This window comes from Gopherus evgoodei, chromosome 3, assembly GCF_007399415.2.
Source record: "Gopherus evgoodei ecotype Sinaloan lineage chromosome 3, rGopEvg1_v1.p, whole genome shotgun sequence".
NCBI lineage: Eukaryota > Metazoa > Chordata > Testudines > Testudinidae > Gopherus > Gopherus evgoodei.
The window spans coordinates 154040863-154064222 of NC_044324.1; the positions used below are offsets into that span (position 1 = coordinate 154040863).

The following is a 23360-nucleotide window of genomic DNA, read 5'->3' on the forward strand; positions in this document are numbered from 1 at the left end:
CATTTATGGCTGAAGCTCCTGACAATCAAAAGAGTAACTGGAAGATCATAATTTTCAGGAAGATAAAAAGGCAAATAAATAGCTCCTGATAGAGCATGAGATTATGCTACCTTAAATTTATGCCTCTTTTGAGAGCTTAAAAGTGGTCAACTGTCCCATATCTCAAGTATTCCAGATCAGATTTGTTCCTGATTTAGATCTATTGTCACCACTATGCCTCTAACTAAGGACATAGTCAGGGATTGATTGGAGCAGCAAAAAAACAACAACAAAGACTAGAGGAGTTAATCTACATACAGCTGCTAGAGAGGAGGAAATGGGGAAGACAGTGACTCTGCATCAAGAAGGGGAGAGGAGGTAAAAAGGTATACACAACTACAGAATAAATAAGGCTGTACTTGACCAAATAGATTCTGGTCCAAATGTACCGGAGAGGAAAAAGGTGCCCCATCAATGGAGAACTGGTTTATATACTGAGAAACAGAAGACTTTAAAAAATTGGAATCTATGGCTTGAAACAATGGCATAAACTAAAGTGTTCCTTTCATTGTACTTCCTATGTTTATAAAATTGAAGTTGTGCTAGAGGTAGCAAGAATCTTTATGATATTCCTTTAAAAATGCTAAACCATAATTAAACTTTTCCTTCTTCAGTTTTCCAACTGCAAGGGGCTCTTTCCTTCATCTTAAATCTTACTGAAATTAAATGAAAAAGACCCCAGGCATAATTTTCTCATTTACCTGATACAGAAAGCCAAACTAGTCCTAAATACAAGTCTTGAAATGTTCAGGTGGGTGGAGAGCAATTTAGGCTTCTACTACTGAAAAAAAACTTTATTCCAGAAAAATAATACTGTTCAATGGAAATGCATATTGATGGATTTGAGCCTTGAAAATAATTTAAAAAACCAACATCACAATAAATGAATCAAGATACAGAGTAATTTTCCCCAACCATTTAAAAAAAAGTGGATATGGGACACCCAGTTCCACACAAAAGTGCTCGAAGATAAACTCAAGAATTCATTTTCACTTTGCTACATGGGATGTGGGACAAATGAGCAGCTCTACATCATCAGAATATTTATATCAATATTTCAAATTGGAAGTTAGCAATATTGCTTCTCACTCAAATGTATTGTGACTGAATACTCTCAAAGGATTGCTGGTGCTTTTAAACCAGTGGGCTCATGAGAACTCTTACAGAATCATCAAAACTGTAAAACAAGGGATTCAAATGTCCTCAAGATGCAGTTCTTCAGTTTCCTGCTGGAAAACATCTCTCTATTCGCTCCTCTCCACTGTATGGAGTGAACTACAGATTTAGCAAGTTTACCTCCTAAACCTAGAATGAAGAATTTTTGCACTTTATCCTCTTTACAAAAATTGCATGAAAGTATTAAGCATTTCATACTTGCTTGCTTTCTGGGTTTTTGATTTTGTAGTTCTTCTTCTCTTCACTTTTTGCTTTCCCACAAACTCTACTGTGTTGTTATCCTCTTCTTTAATTGGTAACTCCTGTTAAGGCAACAGAAAACATATACATGACTTCTACTGTAGACGCCCTCCCACTCCTAAGGAATGCTAACTAATTTATAAACATGCTTAGTTCCAGTTTTAAAATCTGATTTATATGAGAATGAAGCATTACAAATTATTTTGGGCAAATAGTAGATTAGCCCAAGTTTTGGCTGGGGGTGGGAGGGGGGTTCCCCATGGAAAATTCAAGCTGTTTCAAAAAGAAACATCCATTCAAATAGATATTCAAGATTTTTTGTTTGACATAAATGATTTTTTTTTTCCATTCTGCCAGGGGGAGAGAAGAAAAAAAAAAAAAAAGATTTTCAGCTTCAGTTCAAAATGAACGAATTTTGCTTGTTTGGTGGCCAAACTAGGGGAAAAAAAAATCGTTTGCTCAGTTCTAGTACTACTGAAGGAGAATGTTGATAAAAATAAAAAGTCCACATTTCTTAAGACATTACCAGTTATTTTCCCTTACATCAGAAGTATAGTACTAACATCTAAAAATTCAAATTGGACTAGTAGGAGTTTATTCACCAAAATATAGCTAAAAGCTAAAACATTTATTTATTCTTAGCTTAAATATATTCAAACAGATTTATTTTTCCAAGTATTAATAATAATTAACTCTCAAGAAGAAAGCCAAATAGTTTTAACTTAATTAATTTAACTTAAATTTTTATTGTAAAAACATTATGCTTTTACAGAACAGGATTCTGCAACAGTCATAATTTAAGAATATAGTTTGTAAAAGAGTTACAGAGAAAAGCTTGAAACGGAGAGGAAGTAATTACAAACATTACTTACCAATTCTTTCACAATCCGTGAAATACTGGATACATGTTTCCTCCTCGACCTCAAAAGAGGGGGTGAGAACACAAACTGAGAAGACAACTCTGGGTCTAAATCCTTGAGCTGTACAGGATGCTCTGCCTTTTCAGCTATGACAAAATGTATAGTTAATGTAAATACAAGGGATGGGGAAAGAGAAAAACACAACTAATACTTAAGCACAGAATAGCAAAACCAAGATTGCACCCCAGTAAACATGGTTTGTCTTTAAATCTAAAATAAGGGTCAAATTCAGCTGTCTCATGGAAGCTCAAAGTTCTGGTACTTTCCCATAATGGAAACACCTTGGTCTCCTATGTTTTATTGCAACTTGTGAGCCAGATAAAAACAAATCCAATGATGCCTGTCTAGGTATCCAGATAACCTGAAACATTGGCATTGATAGGTGTGAACTGTCAATCATTTCAGTGACATTTTAACTCTTTAGCTCTGGGATAACTACTTCCCGAACAATCAAAGCACACAAGTTGCAGGAAGGAGAATCACATACTGAAGAGTTGCACAATCTACTGAGAGATGCATCTCATTTTGGTGCTACAAGCAGGGGAACTCAAACTGTATATAGAATTTGGGAGAGTAACACCCTATTTCTTCCACAAATGAAAAACAAAAGGCAGGCATATGTAATGAAATGAATGAATGAAATACTTAAGCTAGATAGAAATCAAAAACAAAGACAAAAGATCAAACTAAGTTTCATTCCACTGGACTTGTGATATTTCAACTCCCTTACTGTTAAGAGGCTTCTATGGGCTGGTCTACACTACGGAGGGGAAATCAATCTTAGATACGCAACTTCAGCTACGTGAATAACGTAGCTGAATTCGAATATCTAAGATCGGATTACTCACCCGTCCTCACCGCGCGGTATCGATGTCCGTGGCTCCCCCTGTCGATTCCACAACTCCGTTGGGGTTGGTGGAGTTCCGGAATTGATATAAGCGTGCTTGGGGATCGATATATTGCGTCTAGATGAGACGCGATATATCGATCCCCGAGCAATTGATTTTAACCCGCCGATACAGCGGGTAGTCTAGACGTAGCCTTCAATAACCAAGTCCTGTAACTCTTAGGCCACGTCCAGACTAGGTATTAAAATCGATTTTAGATACGCAACTTCAGCTACGGGAATAACGTAGCTGAAGTCGAATTTCTAAAATCGAGGTACTCACCCGTCTGGACGGCGCGGTATCGATGTCCGCGGCTCTCCGTGTCGATTCCGGAACTCCGTTCGGGTTGATGGAGTTCCGGAATCGATGTAAGCACACTCGGGGATCGATACATCGCGTCCAGACTAGACGCGATATATCGATCCCCGAGCAATCGATTTTAACCCGCCGATGCCGCGGGTTAGTCTGGACGTGGGCTTAGACATGAGTAAAAAAAAAAAAAAAAAAAGGAATTGTATCCTTCACTAGAATCTTAACTTTTATATGGTTAAGTTTCTTACATAAAACTGTGCCCAAAATATGTTTCATGTAGCTGAGAATGAAATTGTAAGCATTCCTATTTTGTGTCAGAAAACAATTCAGGTACCTTTTGATTTCTTTGTAAGCTTTGTGAGAGGGGGAGAGAAAAAGAAGGACTCATTTTCCCCTAGGGAGAGCTTCTGATGCATGCCAATTTTGCTGGATCTGGTCCTTGTAATATGAGTACCATGAACTGCTAAAGTTCTCTCCATTTCATCAAGTCTTGATTCAGTTAGGTCTGCAACTAGCAAAGAAGGATTGCAATCAGTTCCTTGGGGCAAGCCTTCTTCCTCTGTGCTTTCCTCCGATACTGATTGTAGTTGCCTCTTTCTGTTTTTATGTCCAGCTCTGGCTGAAGCCCTGGTTGTAGCCAATGCCTCAACTGGCTGAACAGGTGTCTTCTCTAGAGTGGGTTTTCCAGTACCTGTTTTTTCTACTTTAGCAGGTGTAACTCTTGTCGCTCTTCTCTTGGGGGTATCAGGCATTTTCTCTCTCTCCTCTGAATGTATGGCTTCCTGAGTGGGTATAGAATCTGTACCTGCAGACAGATTTAGTGTCCTCCTTCTAACATTTCTTCTAGTAGTTACAGAAGATTTAAGTTCCATTTGATGATGAGATGGCTTAGATGCATCAAGCTCATAATTTTCTGAAACTTCTGATGATGTACTAGTCTTTTTCCTCCTGCCTCTTCTAGTTGGCACAGGCAGCTGCTGCTCATAGGGCTCTGACTCCTGATCAGTAATTATGTTTTCAGTAAGTTGTAAACTAACACTTTTTAGTTTTCTTCCACTTTTAATGGGACTGACTGCCATTTTTACCTTGTGAACAGTGAAAATCTGGCTATTTTCTTGATTCCCTACTGAACTTTTTGCTCCTCTACCAGTCCTTTTAGACGTAGCAGGTAGCTTAACTGCTTCTTCAGCAAGAGGAATTTCCTCATTAGCCTGTTCAGGAAGTACTGATGCAGGTTCCCTGGTTCTCCTTAACCCTCTCCTTGGAGTACCAACCATCTGTAATGACTGTCCAATAGAATGAACATTGTCTGATGTTTCTAAATGATTCCTCCTAGTTTTCCTGGGGCCTCTCCTAGGAGTATCAGGGATCTGAGGTATCTGTGGATCTTGAGAATTTCCATCAGAATCAAGATGAGAACCTTCATGAATCGCAGAAGTTTCTTTTGTTCGCCTAGCACTTCTCCTCAGGGTACACAGTCCCAACAGATCTGGTCTGCCTGTATTTGACAGCTGTTGAGCATCTGTTGAGGGGATATTTAGATTTTTGCTCTTTCGTCCCCTTGGACGCTTAGGTGTCACCACATGGTCTACTTGACAAACACTGGCATTATCTGCATTTGCTTCCGGCACAGTTGTTAGTGGAGCCTTTATTGACTTCTGGGAAATAGTTACCTTTTTGCTCATTAAAGGTATACTTTCATGAACAGACTGTTCCTCTACTTCAGAAGTGAATTCTTTACTTCTTGTGTCTTTGACTAATACATTTTCAGCAAGAGCTACCTTAACAGGTTCAGGCACATATGGGAATGCATCTGCAATATTCTGAGACTCCTGATCACTAGTTACAGTGGGCACTGAATTCGTAATGTTCTCTTGGTTATCAATAGTGCCTACATGATTCATATCCTTGTCCTCTGTTTTTGTGCTAACTGGTTTAGTAGACATAGCTAATGTTGTAGGATCTCCTGTCTCAGTTTCACCGTCTTCTCCTTCTAATATTAAAGTAAAATTGCTTTCAGACATGAAAAGCTCTCCATCCCCTTCAGCTGTATCACATTCATCGGTGTCTTTAGTGTCAGGCAAGTCACAAGTGAACTGCTGTTTGATAGCATCAAAGTTGTATTGAAGTTTAAGAGTGCCTGACGGATATTGCTCATTAAATGGAGTTGTCTCCGCTGTTTCTTCTGAAGCTTGGACATCAGGGGTGCCATCTTCAATAATCTAAAATAAAAGTAAACAGGTCTGTTAGTAATATATTAGTGTATGTTAATGTATTAGTTTCTGCATATACTAACTTTCAACAGGCCTTGATATGATTGAGGTCAATGGTGTCCCCTCTTTTGAATCATTATCGAGAGCACAGTAATTAGAAGTAAACAAATCATTCTCTATCACACACAAAATGCATGCAATTTAAGGGACTGAAAATAAGTATTTATTACATGAAACCAGATAGTTAAGCAGTTTTAGATTTTCTGTTTACAATTATGAAGATTTTCTAGCAGCAAGGAGTCAACTGCATTGTTTTACAAGTCTGAGGGTAGTTCAGGAACTGCCTCCAGTCTATTCTAGGAGGAAAGCAAGTAAAGATAAGGTTGAACCAAAAACCCATATTCAGACATCTTTAAGCTTTGTAGTTCCATACTTAGTGGCTGGCTTTATGTTAAATAAGTTGAAATATGACGACTATGTTCAGATCCAGGGTTTTACTTAACAGTCTGGATCCGCATTTGATTTTTATGGCTCGGTTCCTTCCCTAGATTTAACCATGTAGCAAGTGATGGCAGGACATGCGCTTCCTTTGGTAATTATAAAGTTCTGACCTACAATATGTGACCCGCAGTAACCAAAAGAAAAGGGACACCAGAACAGAAGGAAAAAGAAATGATCAGGGGCATAGACTCTTAGAACAACTCAAATCCTGAGAACAAACAGTGATGTAAATATAAAAATCCTAAGATTTATCATGTGAGAGAATCACAACAATGGTCTGAGCAAACAGAAAATATTTTAGGGTGTGAAAACTCCAGTTATGGCTATTGGCTCTTCAGCAGTCCAACTTGTGGACAGATTGGCTGATACACGAGAGATAAAACCAGTGCTGCACCGAGGAATTATTTTAGATTGTACAGAACAGCTCATGTAATGAATTTATTGTCTCCCATTCTCTGCAGTTCCCTATGCTGGACAGGATTGCTGTCTTTCCTTTGTGTCCATATAGTATGGATGGGTTCTTACAATCTTAGAAAGAAAAGCTTTTCCCCTCCGTTGGCCTCAGTGGGAAGACAAATTGTTCTCTAGACTTAAATGAGGTGGGATGAAAAACTTTCTGTCCCATCCTCTCCAACAGATATACTACTGACCAAGCCGAGAGACAACTCCTCAAAAGACAGTCTGTATTAGCATTCACCTCTCATTTTCCTCCCTCTTGTCCTCTTAATGATTGCAATGAAATCTTATTAAGAAAACCTGCCACTCAAGTGTGACTAGTAGATTGACTAAACCTGAGGGACAATGACACTGTACAACCTTCAACACTGACTCAAAGATTGTCAACAGAAAAGCAGACATCCCGTTCTAAACTCAAGGCTTTAACAAAGGGGAAAAGAAGCCACTGAGGGTAGCCTGCAGGTATGCTAGTGGGAGAAGAGGTGAGAGCGAGGCAAGAGTAGAAAATCTCTTCCTGTGCTCCAGGTGGCTCTCTACCAGCAGCTACGTCACCAAACTCAGTAGCTTTGTTTCTTGCCTCACTCATGGCAGCTGCTTCTTTCTTTTCCCCACAGAGGGTTCTTAAGCCACTATTACTAGAGCCAAGAGTACTCTGACCTTCTGTACCCTGGCTTCCAGTCTCCAAAGCCGGCAAAGGCAGAATGTCTATATACCTTCAGAATCTCAGCCAAGAAAGGGAGACTGCCTCCCTGTACTTAGCTGTGTGCTCAGAGAGTGTGTGTGTTGTACCCTCCCTACCCAGCCATTTGAGCTTCACAAGATGACAACAGTGAAATCTCTCTTCTCACCACAGGCATAATTCTGCACAGTGACAGTGATTCTGAGTCTGCCCTGTATGCTGCTCACATGTATCAAAATAACTCCCACAGCCTTCTTCAGCCATATGCAGAGAGAGAGGTTGTAAACATCACATCAGAAATGAAATTCAGTAAGACAAGTGGAGGTTTAACAATTCTATTTTTTAGTTTAAGAACACTGCAGTGAACTAGCCTTTAAAATCATAACTAAGGATACGAGTCTGTCATTGACTTTCCAGGACCTCCGGGACTTCTGCAGCAGCCAGTGCGGCTGGTCCGGGGGCCGCCCGAGTAGCTCAGGCAGCCCCTGGGGCAGCCACACTGGCCGCTGCTCGGGCTGTGTTGGGCCACTGCACCCTCCCGCACCCTAAGCGGCATCAGGAGTTTGGATGTGGGAGGGGGCTCAGGGTTAGGGCAGGAGGTTGGGGCCCAGAAGGGGGTGAGAGCTCTGGGCAGCGCTTACCTTGGGAAAGCTCCCTGGAAGCAGCGACATGTCCCTCCACTCCTAGGTGGAGGTGCGGCCACGGCTGCTCTGTGCGCTGCCCCTGCCCCAAGTTCCAACTCCACAGCTCCAATTGGATGGGAACCGTGGCCAATAAGAGCTGCAGGAGCAGTGCCTGCAGGCAGAGGCAACATGCAGAGTCCCTCAGCCACTACTTTGGCTAGGGACATGTCGCTGCTTCCAGGGAGCCACGCAGACCCAGCTAGGGAGCCTTCCAGCCCCACCAACCCCCACCTCCAATTAGCAACAGGGGTCCTGGGCCGCAGCACCCCCAAGCCACCCCAAAGCGCCCAAGATTTAGTCAGTGGTATATAGTACAAGTCATGGACAGGTCACAGGCCATGAATTTTTGTTTACTGCCCGTGACTTGTGCATGTCTTTTACTAAAAATACCCATGACGAAAACGTAGCCTTAATCATAACTAACGTCAGAGGTTCTATAAATTGGGCTTTGAACCCCTACATGAAATTTCTATTTAGTTGGAAACAACCTGGCAGTCCAATTGTTACATTACTGAGAAATTGTTTATACTAACTAGGAACAGTGGATAAAATTTTCCAACTATCTAAGTTCCTCTGTCACTTTTGAAAACAGGACTTAAGACCCTAAGTCTCTGAATATTACTGGAGTTAGGCACCCAAGTCACTTAGGCACTTTTGAAAATTTTACTGAGGGAGCCTCAGTTTTGTTAAAATTAAACTTCACTGCCCCCTACTTTTAGCCTTAAAACAGATATTTCATATTGGACCACTTCACCTAAGGCCTTACATACATGTTTATATTTAAGCAAATCAGATCAATACGTAACTGGTCCAATCTGATTTTAGGAAAAGAAGGATGTTGACTATGCGTTCGTAGTTATTTGTATTGCTGTAGCAATACCCATCTTGATTGGGGCCCCATTGTCTGAGGTGCTGTGGAAACACAAAGGAATACATCATCTCTAGCTAAGCACTGAAGTTAATAGTCACATTAAGTCAACTGAAGAGACTTACAGGTCACATGAAAACATTTAGATGCCAACTGCCAAAGTTCTCAGGTTTCCCAAGAGTCTTTTTGTCTTGTACTAACTTAGTAAAATGGGCACATAATTCACTTACGTTAAGTTCTTTAGTTTCAGGAGGACTTTTAGAAGTAAATGTCTTTTCTTGCAGGAACAGAACATTTTCTTCTATTGCAGCTTCCTCAGACTTCTGATCTTCATGTAGATCCTCACCCCTTTCCTCTTGAAGCTGGTTTTCTGAATCAGTACTGAGAATATCCTCACTGTGAAGGATACTGATCACAGCTGAAAGAGATTTTTTCCTAGTAAATTTCTGACTTCAGGTTGTCTAGCATTAAAAGCTGAACAAATTGGACTCATTTTAACTGCTGCATAAATACTGAGGACTGTATTAACTGAGGGTTCATCTACACTACCCGCCGGATAGTGTTCAATGTATCAGAGATCGATTTATCAAGTCTTGTCTAGATGCAATAAATCGATCCCCGAATCGACACCCGTATTCCACCTCGGCAGGAGGAGTAAGCGGAGTTGACGGGGTGGTCGACTCACCACCATGAGGACGACCAGGTAAGTCAGAGTAAGATACTTCAACTTCAGCTATGCAAATAGCATAACTGAAGTTGCGTATCTTAGTTCGAAGCCCCCAGCTACTGCAGCCCAGGCCTGATATTCTGTAAGTACGCCTCTTTAAAACATTGGTTTAGCTCCTTGATTATGTTTGAACACTCCTCCCACAACCCTGCTGTGGTCACGCGCACAGTTGGTTCTTTGGTACAAATTAGAGCAGTCTGCAGGCTGCTCTAAACCATGTCAGCTCCCAACCATCTCAAGCAATCTAGTCAGTAATCAGGCGTTAGTGAGGCATAGGAAAACAATACTACTTTTATAAGAGGACAGAAGAATCACTGACAACAGGATAGTGGATATTTCCACACAATACTAATATTTGTGCATGTTTATGCACAGGTCAGATAAAACTGATTCAGCAGAATTCAGTTCAATCCACAATTCATTCATCCCTGCCTCATACAGTTAAGACTAATTGATTTCACAAGTGTCCTCTAAGACATTTTAAAAAAAAAGCAACCTATGATTTTTCTGTATTGAAAAAAATAAAAGTTTGTCTTGCTAATGAGCAGCCATAACAAGAGAAATTACCATTTTATGATAGACTGAAGTATGACATAATCCCAAATGTCAACTGAGACTTAACACAAACCAGGGATCTTCAGATCTCAGTGGCTGAGGAGCCAAATTAGCCAAAAGAGCCACAGTAGTGTGAATTCATTGTTTCATACATATTATTCTCACAGTAAAATGACTGAATATTATTTTATCAATCACAATTGATTAACAACATAGTAAAAGCATCCTGATTGGTTAATAACTGTTCTTCGTGAATAATTAAATCACACAGTGTTTTAATATCATGTGCTGCATAGAGTTGCAGGAGACAAATTAAAGAGCAACTTGTGGCTTGCAAGTCTCAGTCTGAGTATCACTGAGAAACTGTCCAGGCCTTCAGGCTGTATTCTACAGGGTCTCCTTTTGTAATAGAGTAGACTGGGGGAACGCATTTCTGGATATGTGATCTGAACAAGACTGTTCCAGAGCTGTAAGAAAGAATCTTTCTGAGTTAAGATTTTCAAGTATCGTAAATACTATATTTATTTACATTTAGTGGCAGATTAGCAGTGATATTTGATAAGATATCGAAGAGCTACAAAAGGATCTCTCAAAACTGGGTGACCGGGCAACAAAATGGCAGATGAAATTTAATGTTGATAAATGCAAAGTAATGCACATTGGAAAGCATAATCCCAACTATTCATATAAAATGATGGGCTCTAAATTAGCTCTTATCACTCAAGAAAGAGATAAGACGGTTACTCACCTTTGTAACTGTTGTTCTTCGAGATGTGTTGCTCACATCCATTCCAGTTAGGTGTGCGCGCCGCGCGTGCACGTTCGTCGGAAACTTTTTTACCCTAGCAACTCCAGTGGGCCGGCAGGTCGCCCCCTAGAGTGGCGCCGCCATGGCGCTCTATTTATACCCCTGCCGGCCCGCCCGCTCCTCAGTTCCTTCTTGCCGGCTACTCCGACAGTGGGGAAGGAGGGCGGGTGTGGAATGGATGTGAGCAACACATCTCGAAGAACAACAGTTACAAAGGTGAGTAACCGTCTTTTCTTCTTCGAGTGATTGCTCACATCCATTCCAGGTAGGTGACTCCCAAGCCATACCTAGGCGGTGGGGTCGGAGTGAGAAGTCGCGGCACGGAGCACTGCAGTTCCGAAGGCCGCATCCTCCCTCGACTGCTGGACCAGGGCGTAGTGGGAAGCAAAGGTGTGGACCGATGACCAGGTCGCTGCCCGACAGATTTCCTGGATGGGCACACGGGCGAGGAAAGCCAGCGACGACGCCTGCGCCCTGGTAGAATGCGCAGTCACACGGCTCGTAGGGACATGGGCCAAGTCATAACAGGTCCTGATACAGGACGTAACCCAAGAGGATACCCTCTGGGAGGAGATAGGAAGCCCCTTCATACGGTCCGCTACCGCCACGAAAAGCTGGGGGGATTTTCGGAAGGGTTTGGTCCTCTCTATGTAGAACGCGAGAGCCCTACGGACATCCAGCGAGTGGAGCTGCTGCTCCCTGCCTGAGGAGTGAGATTTTGGGAAAAAACCGGAAGGAAGATCTCTTGGTTGACGTGGAAGGCTGAGACCACCTTGGGCAGAAAAGCAGGGTGTGGTCTCAGCTGCACCTTGTCCTTGTGGAAGACCGTATATGGGGGGTCTACCACAAGAGCTCGGAGCTCCGACACCCGTCTAGCTGAGGTGATAGCCACTAGAAAGGCAGTTTTCCAAGAGAGGTAGAGCAGGGAGCAAGTAGCTAACGGCTCAAAGGGGGGCCCCATGAGCCGGGACAACACCAGGTTAAGATCCCAGGTTGGAGCAGGGGGACGGACGTTAGGGAATAAACGGTCGAGCCCTTTAAGGAATCTCGCCACCGTCGGGTGAGAAAAAACGGAGCGACCGTCCGCACCCGGGTGAAAGGTGGAGATAGCTGCTAGGTGGACTCGCAGCGACGATAAAGCCAGACCTTGCCCTTTGAGGGACCAAACGTAGTCTAAGATTTCGGTTACCGAAACTTCCATAGGGCGGAGATTTCTCTCTACGCACCAACAGGCGAAGCGCTTCCATTTCGCCGAATATGTGGCTCTTGTGGACGGTTTCCTGCTGCTCAAAAGCACCTCTCTCACAGGCGTGGAGCAGCGCAGCTCGGAACCAGTCAGCCACGCAGGAGCCACGCCGCTAGGTGCAGCGACTGCAGGTCTGGGTGACAGAGGGTCCCGTGGTCCTGGGTAATCAGGTCCGGATGAAGGGGCAGGGGAACTGGGTCGGCTATGGCCAAGTCCAGCAGCATGGTGTACCAGTGCTGCCTGGGCCATGCCGGGGCCACCATGATCACGAGAGCCCTGTCCCTGCGCACCTTCAGGAGGACCTTGTGGACCAGAGGGAACGGGGGAAATGCATAGTACAGGTGGGTCGACCACTGGATGAGGAAGGCATCCGCTATCGACCCCGGCTCCCTGCCCTGAAAGGAGCAGAACGCTTGGCACTTCCTGTTCCCCTTGGACGCGAAGAGGTCCACCCGGGGATAACCCCACCTCCGGAAAATGGAGAGAGCGACGTCCGGGCGAAGGGACCACTCGTGTGACAGGAAGGATCTGCTCAATCGATCTGCCAGAGTGTTCCGTACTCCAGGGAGGAAGGAAGCCCTGAGGTGAATGGAGTGGGCTACGCAAAAGTCCCAGAGTCGTATCGCCTCGTGGCACAGGGAGGAGGACCTGGTGCCGCCCTGCTTGTTGATATAGTACATAGTCGTCGTGTTGTCCGTGAACACGGCGACACAACGACCCTGAAGCTGATGACAAAACGCTTGACAAGCAAGGCGGACCGCTCTCAACTCCCGCATGTTGATGTGGAGCCCCACCTCCTCCTGGGACCACAGGCCCTGTGTCCGCAGGGTCCCTAGGTGGGCCCCCCAGCCTAGATCTGAGGCATCCGTTGTCAGGGATACCGAGGGCTGAGAGGGGTGAAAGGGAAGACCCGCACATAATACGGACTGGTCTAACCACCAGCCGAGAGAATCTAAGACCTTCTGGGGGATTGTAACTAACATGTCTAAAGGTTGCCTTGCCGGCCTGTAATGACTGATAAGCCACAGCTGGAGAGGCCTCATGTGGAGCCGAGCGTAGTCGGTCACAAAAGTGCACGCCGCCATGTGGCCTAACAGGGTTAGACATGTCCTCACTGACGTCAATGGGGCTGACCGCAAACGTTGAACGATCGCCGCCATGGTCTGGAACCGTTGCAGAGGCAGCGAGGCCCTGCCCACAGTGGCATCCAGGACGGCCCCGATAAATTCCACCTTCTGCGTGGGCCTCAGAGTGGACTTGTCTGTGTTTATCAAGAGGCCCAGACTTGCAAACATGGCGGTGATCATGCGGACATGGCTGTTGACCTGCTGTTCCGACGTGCCCCGAATCAACCAGTCGTCCAGATAAGGGAACACGTGGACACGGTTGCGCCGAAGATGCGCCACGACAACTGCCATGCATTTTGTAAACACCCTCAGGGCCGTGGACAGGCCGAATGGGAGGACTGCAAACTGATAATGAAGAGCCCCCACAACGAAGCGGAGAAAGCGTCTGTGGCGCGGCCAAATGGCAATGTGGAAATACGCGTCCTGCATGTCGAGGGCGGCGTACCAGTCTCCCGGATCCAGGGATGGAATAATGGTCCCCAGGGATACCATGCGGAACTTCAACTTCACGAGGTATTTGTTGAGTTCTCGCAGGTCGAGGATAGGCCTGAGGCCTCCCTTGGCCTTGGGGATCAGAAAGTAGCGGGAATAAAACCCCTTGCCTTTCTCGTTTTCCGGAACCGCCTCTATAGCTCCTTTGCTGAGGAGCGTCTGCACCTCCTGCCGAAGGAATTGCTCGTGAGAGGGGTCCCTGAAGAGGAACGAGGAAGGAGGGCGGGAAGGAGGAAATGAAACAAACTGCAGGCGGTATCCCGTCTGCACCATGCTTAAGACCCAGCGGTCCGATGTTATTTGGGACCACGCCGGGAGGAAAAACGAAAGGCGGTTGGAAAACGGGGGGGAAGGATCCATAGGGGAAACTGTTACTGCGCCCTCGGGCGCACCTTCAAAATGAAGGCTTAGGACCAGGCGGGGATTTTGAGGAGCCTTGGTTCTGCCCGCCTTGGTTCCCAAACTGCCTGCGCCTGCCGTTCCTGCCGCGGCGCCTGTAAAGGTCCTGCCGCTGGCGGAACTGGGAAAATGGCCTACGTTGTTGCTGTTGTTGCGACCTAAAGGGTCTACGCTGCGTCACGGGGGTGTGCATCCCGAGGGATCGCATAATGACCCGGTTGTCTTTTAGACTCTTGAGTCTGGGGTCTGTCTTATCAGAAAACAGGCCCTGGCCTTCGAAAGGAAGGTCCTGTATAGTGTGCTGGAGCTCCGGCGGAAGGCCGGAAACCTGCAGCCAGGAGATGCGACGCATCGTAACTCCTGACGCAAGGGTACGGGCAGCCGAGTCCGCAGCGTCCAAGGAGGCTTGTAAGGCCGTGCGTGCGACCTTCTTGCCTTCGTCCAAGATGGCCGTAAACTCTTGGCGAGCATCCTGTGGCAGCAGCTCCTTAAATTTGTCCACTGCCACCCAGGAGTTAAAGGCGTATCTGCTCAGCAGGGCCTGCTGGTTAGAGACCCTGAGCTGCAGCGCCCCAGCCGAATACACCTTACGGCCAAGGAGGTCCATCCGCCTGGCTTCTCTGGATTTGGGGGCTGGAGCCTCCTGGCCGTGACGCTCCCTATCGTTCACCGATTGCATCACCAGTGAACCGGGAGTCGGGTGAACATGTAGATATTCGTATCCCCTAGAAGGGGCCATGTACTTTCTCTCGACTCCTTTCGTTGTCGGAGGGATGGAGGCCGGGGACTGCCAGATGGTATTGGCGTTGGCCTGGATGGTCCGTATGAAGGGCAGGGCGACCCTGGTGGGAGCATCAGAAGAGAGGATGGTGACAATTGGATCCTCTATCTCCGAGACCTCCTCTGCCTGCAGACTCAGATTTTGAGCCAATCGCCTGAGGTGGTCTTGGTGCGCCCTGAGATCCAGCGGGGGGGACTGTTGGAGGAGGTACCCGCCACCGCCTCATCCGGGGAGGAGGATGATGAGACCCCAGGCACGAGAGTGTCTAACTGAGGGTCTTCCTCAGCCCTCGCCTCTGTCTCCGGAGCCGCAGCGGAGTCCTGCTGCTTGGACCCTTCCTCCCCTTCCGGGGAGGGAGGGGGGCGAGACAAGGAGGCTTCAGGGGCCCTACGCTCCGCAGTCGCCGGTCTAGCAGGGAGCTGCTGGGGGCCCTGGGCCTGATGGTACGCCCAGGGTGTCCAGAATCCCCACTGTTGTGGGCCTTGGTCCTGCAGCGGCGGATCACCAAACAGCGCCGCCTGCCGATCGGTGCCCAGCGCATACCCGCTGTCCGTCTGGGAGGATACGGACGGCTGTCTCGAGGGCCATGGTGGGGCCGACCCTGGATGGTAAGGGTCTGCGCGGGCCGGCACGGAGGATCGTCTCGGTGCCGGAGACCGGTGCCGGGAGTCATATCGGTGCCGGGACCGGGATCGGGACCGGGATCTGTCACGGTGCCGGGATCCTGATCGGTACTGGGCGCCGCTTCGGTGCCGGGACCTGCCACCAGCTCGGTGCCGGGAGGTCGACCGGGACCTACCACCAGCTCGGCGCCGGGAGGTCGACCGAGACCGGGACCTGCCACCAGCTCGGTGCTGGGAGGTCGACCGGTGCGGCGAGTAGCGTCGGGACCTGCTCCTGGAGTCGCGGTGCCGGTGTCGCCGACTGGAGCCTGACCGCGACCGCCTCGATGCCGACCGTTGCCGCGAGTGCGACCGGTACCGCTGAGGGGAGCGGTGCCGGGACTGCGAGCGGCGTCGGGATCTGGAGCACCCAAGACGTCGGGACCTGGATGGCGAACGACTGTCTCTGGGCGGCGCCGACATCATGGGCTTGCCTCTGGACACGACCCGCACCGGAGGTACCGGGGGTGGCAGCCGAGTGGGCTCAGTTAGGGCAATAAGGTCCCGAGCCGAGGCGAAGGTCTCCGGTGTGGATGGGACCACTATCTCAACCCCAGATCTCATGGGGGAGCTCGGCGGCACCGGACTCGACGGACCCGCCGGGCCCAGAGTCAACGGTGCTGACGGTGCCGGCGGCGCCGCGGCCGATGTCGAGGCCGGGCGCTCTAGCCGGGTCTGCCTGGCCGGAGTAGCGGACTTCGACGGCCTTGGCTCTGACTCCAGTGCCGGAGAGGGGCGGTGCCGAGGAGTCTTCTCGGTGCCGGAGCGATCCGGTGCCGGTGCCGATACCACGGCCTGCGAAGCCGACGGGTCAAGTGCCGCCTCCATTAGGAGAGTTCGGAGCCTCTGATCCCTCTCCTTCTTTGTCCTCGGCTTAAAAGCCTTACAGATGCGGCACTTGTCGGATCTGTGCGATTCCCCGAGGCACTTCAGGCACGCTTCGTGGGGATCGCTGGTAGGCATGGGCTTCTTGCAGGCCGCACACTGCTTGAAGCCCGGCGAAACAGGCATGAGCCTGACGCCGGGTGCCGGGAAGGGCTAAGCCCCCGGCGAAGAACTACTTAACAACTATTTAACTAAATTATCTACTTAACAACTAATTAACAACTATAATGGAACTAGAGATGAACGAAAGATAAACGATAGATAACTAGGAGAGCTAGGGACGTGGAGGACAGCTATGCCGCGCTCCACAGTTCCAACGACCGACACGGCGGTAAGAAGGAATTGAGGAGCGGGCGGGCCGGCAGGGGTATATATAGAGCACCATGGCGGCGCCACTCTAGGGGGCGACCTGCCGGCCCACTGGAGTTGCTAGGGTAAAAAAGTTTCCGACGAACGTGCACGCACGGCGCGCACACCTAACTGGAATGGATGTGAGCAATCACTCGAAGAAGAACTGTGTTATATGGAAATACACCTATCTCATAGAACTGGAAGGGACCCCAAAAGGTCATCAAGTCCAGCCCCCTGCCTTCACTAGCAGGACCAAGTACGGATTTTGCCTCAGATTCCTTAAGGACTGAACTCACAACCCTGGGTTTAGCAGGCCAATGCTCAAACCACTGAGCTATCCCTCCCCCATCTTGGAGTCACTGTGGAGTTCTCTGAAAACATTCACTCAATGTGCAGCGGCAGTCAAAAAAAGCCAACAGAATGCTGGGAATAATTAATAAAGGGCTTGATAATAGGACAGAAAATATCATGTTGCCTATATATAAATCCATGGTATGCCTACAGTTTGAATACTGTGTGCAGATGTGGTCACCCCATCTCAAAAAAAGATATATTGGAATTGGAAAAGGTTCAGAAAAGGGCAACAAAAATGATTGGGGTATGGAACAGCTTCTGTATGAAGAGAGATTAATAAGAATGGGACTTCTCAGCTTGGAAAAAAGACAGCTAAGGAGAGATATGATTGAGGTCTATAAATCACGACTGGTATAGAGAAAGTAGATAAGGAAGTGTTTACTACTTCTCATAACACAAAAACTAGGGGTCACCAAATTAAATTAATAGGCAGCAGGTATAAAACAAATAAAAGTAAATATTTCTTCACACAATGCATAGTCAACCTGTAGAACTCCTTGCCAGAGGATGTTGTGAAGGCCAATACCATAACAGGATTCAAAAAAGAACTAGATAAATTCATGGAGGATAGGTTCATCAATGGCTAATTAGCCAGGATAGGCTGGAATGGTGTCCCTAGCCTCTGTTTGCCAGAAGCTGGGAATGAGCGACTGGGGATGGATCACTTGATCATCACCTGTTGTGTTCATTCTCTCTGGGGCACCTGGCACTGGCCACTGTCAGAAGACAGGATACTGGGCTAGATAGACCTTTGGTCTGACCGAGAAGGGCCATTCTTAAGTAAAACAATTATTCTTTTTCTGTAAAATTGGTAATAAAATATCCTCTGGGTCTCAAAATTGTTAATAAAAACAGCCAGAAACCAGCACACATAGCCAGGAGATAAAGATAAATTGAGTACAAGACCTATACGCTCCCCCCACACGCAATGCCAAACAAAAGCTAGCAAAGGACATTATAAACTTGGGGACAACCAAGCTACCTCAAGTATCACTTTGGAAGTCTACTTCCTGAGGACCAAACATCCAAACTAGCTCACTGTTACAGCCAGTGCATTATGCCTGCCACATTTCTGCAGCTATGGAACAGGGTATCACCAACATTTTCTGCTAGCATGAAGCCACACAGAAAAACAATTCCTCTGCCCTGCTATCCCATAGGCTGCCAATGCAATGCTACTGAACTCATCTTGTTTTGACTCCATGTAGGATGAGACGCAGAGTAGGTCCTCCATGTTCCAAAACCTAGCAGCCAAGACCACCTCACTTGGCAAGACTGAACTATGTAGAAATAAAGGGCCTCCCACCAAAGAGTCACAGGGAAGGAGTTAAGTGCCCTCAACCTCTAAGAGAGGAAATGTGATTGTACAGACACCTTCCCTCCTTATTACTTCTTTCCCACAGCTTGAGTACCAAGTGCCCTGCCATCAGTTAGAAGGGTGTTTAAAGCCTGTGTCCGTTGCACACTTGATCTCAATTCTGCAGCAAAGATGTACAATTTGCAGCAGTGTACTATGCACATAGAAATGAATTGTAATATCAATTTTCCTAAATCTCTAATTCAATAAAAAAGTATGTGTTAACTCTGCCTCCTCTAACCATAGGTTCTTTGATAAGTATATTCTAGCTCTAAGTTGACCAAAGTTTGCATTATCAAGCTTCACTTCAATCTGTTAAGTGTGAAGTGACAAGGTAAGTTGTGCATTTAACCCTGGCAGCTCAAATACTTTTTATGTGCTTAACTACAGCTACCTTAACTCAATAGTGAAAACTTTTACTTGTTGCTAAACACACAAAACATACATACATTTAGAATCTGCTCCTGGTGCCTCTAAAGCCTGTGATCTTGTGAGAGGCAGCCCTTTTTCTTCTGATGAAGATGATATCTTGGACTCTTTGGTGGCCGTTTCACTTTGTAAACAGAAAAGAAACGAGAGGCGGAACCCATGTATGCAGTTTAAAAATGTTTTGTTCTAGTTCTAAAATACTCATGTCCATGCTCATAACAGTACATATTCAGAACAAAAATTGGAACTCCCTAGCCCAAAATATTAGCATTCAGCTCAGTTCTCATTGTAACTAACTACACACACACATTAAGTAACGGAATGATTCAAGTATTAAATGTCCATGCACTTTAAGTGTTTTCATTGTTTAAAAAATGACAGTAATAGAAATATTGTTTTCTGCAGAATGATCATTTATGTAACTACTATAACAAAAGTTTAGAACAAATTGTACAAAAAAGTGAGGTCTGTACCAATAAAGTTACCATAAATTATTTTATTTTCCTAAATTCACTTAAGTACCTGCAGGACTTTTCAATACAATAAAATATTTACTGGGGGGGTGGGGGGCCACGACTGATTTTGTACAAAATATTGTCAAAATACACAAAAGTAAACCAACTGAAAGAATCCCCAGGAAAACTTTTTAGTCATAGGAACCTTAAGTATAGTTTTTAATTACATGAGGTATATAATTTTCAGACAGAAGTGAGACTTTCAAGTACAGAGAATCCGTTTAACAGACTCAAATTGGAACAGCTTTAAATAGCCTTGTGATTGAGTTAATCAGTTTGTAACCACAGTACTTTGTGAAGACTGTCTTTCTGAGAGTTAACGTTTGATTATTAACCACTGAGGTTATGTTTATGCAGGAAGATGCAAGGAACCCCAATAGGATATAGAATGAAAGTAAAATAGCAGAGAATCAATCTGAACTTAAGACAACAGAGCTTTTGAAGTATACGAAATCCAACTAGCACACATATTTGTATATTCTATTTATTTTTACATATTTACCTTTCACCAGCTGACGAACAAGTAGAGACTCCAGCAACTTGAAAGGTGCTTAAGTGATTCAACACCAACATACCCTCCTCAGGAAGGGTAGGACATTCTATTTCTGTCCTTTCCAGAAATCCTAGGAACAACATTGTTAACAGCTGAACAACTGGTAGCTATTTGCATTAAACACAACATGAGATGTTTGAAAAAGTTTACCTGATTTTAAGTTACAAACCTCATTATGTGCTTCATTATTTTGCTTATTTAAAATGCAAATGTGATCTACTAATGCAATGCTGTGGTTGAGATTTAAATGTACAAAGTCTGAGTTATTGCTCCCACTACAAAAGAAAGTCAGTGCTCTCTCGCAATCATAGAAATCTAGGGCTGGAAGGAACCTCGAAAAGTTGAGAACCTTCTGCTGAGAAGTATTTTTCCATTACTGTATAATTTGATTTCATATTTTGTTACCTTTGCCCTCACATTATTTTTCTTTTAAGGGAAACGAATGAATGGCAAAATTTTAGGAAGTAGGAAAAGATTTATATAGAGGCTGACTATTAAAACTCAAAGAAAAAATGGATTAGCAGCTGAAAACTTCAAACAATATCTTTTGCTCTTAAAATTAGAAGCTTAAGTCCACTTCTTCCCCTTTCTTTGGATTTTGGATATTTATCTCCACATCTTTTATTTTTGTTTCTTCTCCACTCTTAGCAGAGATCTTTCCAATATGCCTTTTTGTGTTTCAGTCTCCATAATGTTGATCACCCTGGTTGAGATGGGCTTGACTTTGGTCTCCCCAGAGGCTAGTAATGCTAGTAACATGAGTGACATCCTTTTCCTTCCCTGCATCCCCAAAAGGTAGGAGGGAAGAAGCACTTGAGCGAGGGATAAAGCTTGATCTTAAACTAATGCATTGCCAGGCTCAATGAACACCGCTATCCTTTCTGTCTTGTCGTACTTAATTTTGTGTATTTCTTTAGCCTCTTTCTTGTCTTGGTGCCTACTTTCTCCCTCTTCATTACTACTCTCAGTGACCTGAATTAGGATCACACTGCTGGACCAAACAAAATGGTTTAAGTAAAAGCAGCACAGACTACCTTCTGCTAGTGATAAAATATCACATTTATACTATAATTGTATAAAACGCTTTCCATCACAGCCCAACATAACAAGAAGGTTTCTTGTAAACATCACCTAGATGATTATGCTTGGAAAAGCATCTTGTATTTCTTGCCCAAGTACAAATGATTGTTATTGGATCGTTAAGGTCACTGAGCTATTTTATTACAGATATTTGGACCTGGATCATTCCCCTCTGCTTGTGTAAATAAGTGGAGACTGTAGTTGGGAACTTCTGCAGCTCACATTGAGGTGCCTCACTCATGTCTATGACAACAAACCAGCCCCCAAGACCCTGCAGAACCTTTCAATTCAAATACATTACGTGCATTAATACTTGATTGCATAACCCACTGGTGTGAACACAACAATTTTAAGATTTCATGCCACACACAGATGGACACTTGCTTGTCTCTATCAGAAATAGCATATCTTGGATACAATTCAATAGACCGAAAAGATTACTATACAGTCCCAGTATAATGTTTTCAAATATGTTTAACTCATCAACATTTTCAAATAGATCAAAGGCCTTTCTCAATGAGGACTAAGCCTCTGACAAATCTGAAGCAGCTATTTAATCCTAAGCATCAAAGAATGGGTAAAAATGTAGCTGATGAAAAGTCTTTCATACTCAACCTCCCCCCAAAACAAACAAAGAAACAAAAAAACACCCACATGTAAACTAGAAATATCAGTTTTCAAAAATAAGAAAAATTGTTGCCTCTTGGCTGAGACTAAGCACAAGGAATGTCAGCCCAAAGTGCAACACATGAGAAAGTTAAGGATGCCTCAGAATAGAGGCTTATAGTTAAGGGACTTTTTCAACTATGGAGGTCTAGCACACTTGTGGACACCGTATCAATATTAGCTACTGTACACAATAATTATCATTTAACCTTTCAAAAGGCACCCAAATGGTCATTTAAATTAGATTACTTAAGTGACCACATGACAACACATACCAGTTCGTTTCTCCAGCTCTGACGAAGTCTGTTGTTCGAACTGCAAAGGCTCACTTTTGACTACCTCACTGCCTTCTTCCTCCATCTCTTCCTGTATGATAGCAACATCTTTGGCGGAAGAATTATCTGGTTTAGAAGTTATGAAGATAACATCATCTTCAAGGTCGTCTGGTGATCTTGCATCATGATATTCCAAGGTAGTTTGGTCTGACCTGGCAGAAAAATTACTAGTTTCTTTGCTGACTTCCATTTTCTCCAGGACATCTCCTGCTATATCTTCTGAGGACTCATTCCTTTCTGCATGATCCTCCTCAGGACAGGTCAAAGTAAAAGGAGAAACTTCATCTCTGTCCTTAGACCCAGTGTCCTCCATTTGAACTCCAAGGTTATGTTCAGATGAAGCTACAACGTGTTTTGTTTTATCATCTCCCAGCATCTTTATTTAAAGCAAAAAAACAGAGTCATTAATTAAATCCAAATTTTTCCAAGGAATAAAGACATATGAAACTTCTTTATGGTATTTGGACATAGTAAGATACTGACAATTAAAGCTATTTCTTAACCATGTTACTAATACCATCTTAGCTTTTAAAACCAGAATTTAAAAATTGAATTGACTTTTCACTAGAGTATTTACTTACTGATTTCAATCAGCTTTGAAACTGTGGTCAGTTAATTTTCTGTTTATTGTCTCACTTTCTGGTTCTCATATTCCAACCCACTACTGTTTTCAAAAAGAGGGAACTTCCCGTACACACTAAGGTTGGCCCTCGTCTACTTGACAATGTCACTTTAATTTATATCCATTTTATAAAGATTATAAAAAGGTTTGGTGTTCATTAGTCTTACAGTCTAGAACAAGTAGATTAAAATGACCATAGTCCACTATTGAGATTTAAAAATAAATTAACATACATGAACTCTCCATACAAGTATTAATAAATCTTATTCATGACTTGTATTTGTTACCTTTAAAAGACCATTCGTGCGTGGTTAACCTGTTATCTGTGTATTCTGTTCAAATTCCAAAAATGGTAGCCATATTATAAAATCTACTGGATACGGATAAAAGACTCTTTTTTCCACTGAAATGATTTCATATACACCTCTACCCTGATATAACG

The 23360-nt window shown here is 44.8% G+C and overlaps 1 protein-coding gene across 1 annotated transcript in view; it reads right to left on the reverse strand.

Moving 5' to 3' along the window:
- The window catches only part of AHCTF1 (AT-hook containing transcription factor 1), an 87453-nt gene that overhangs the window by 1401 nt on the left and 62692 nt on the right, over positions 1–23360 (reverse strand). Inside the window, exons 29-35 of the mRNA XM_030557045.1 lie at positions 22237–22672; positions 20165–20285; positions 19168–19271; positions 9205–9392; positions 3909–5796; positions 2328–2461; positions 1414–1517 (exon numbers count right to left, since the gene is read on the reverse strand). Of these exons, the coding sequence (XP_030412905.1) occupies positions 1414–1517; positions 2328–2461; positions 3909–5796; positions 9205–9392; positions 19168–19271; positions 20165–20285; positions 22237–22672 (2975 nt within the window). The remainder of the gene's footprint in view (positions 1–1413; positions 1518–2327; positions 2462–3908; positions 5797–9204; positions 9393–19167; positions 19272–20164; positions 20286–22236; positions 22673–23360) is intronic.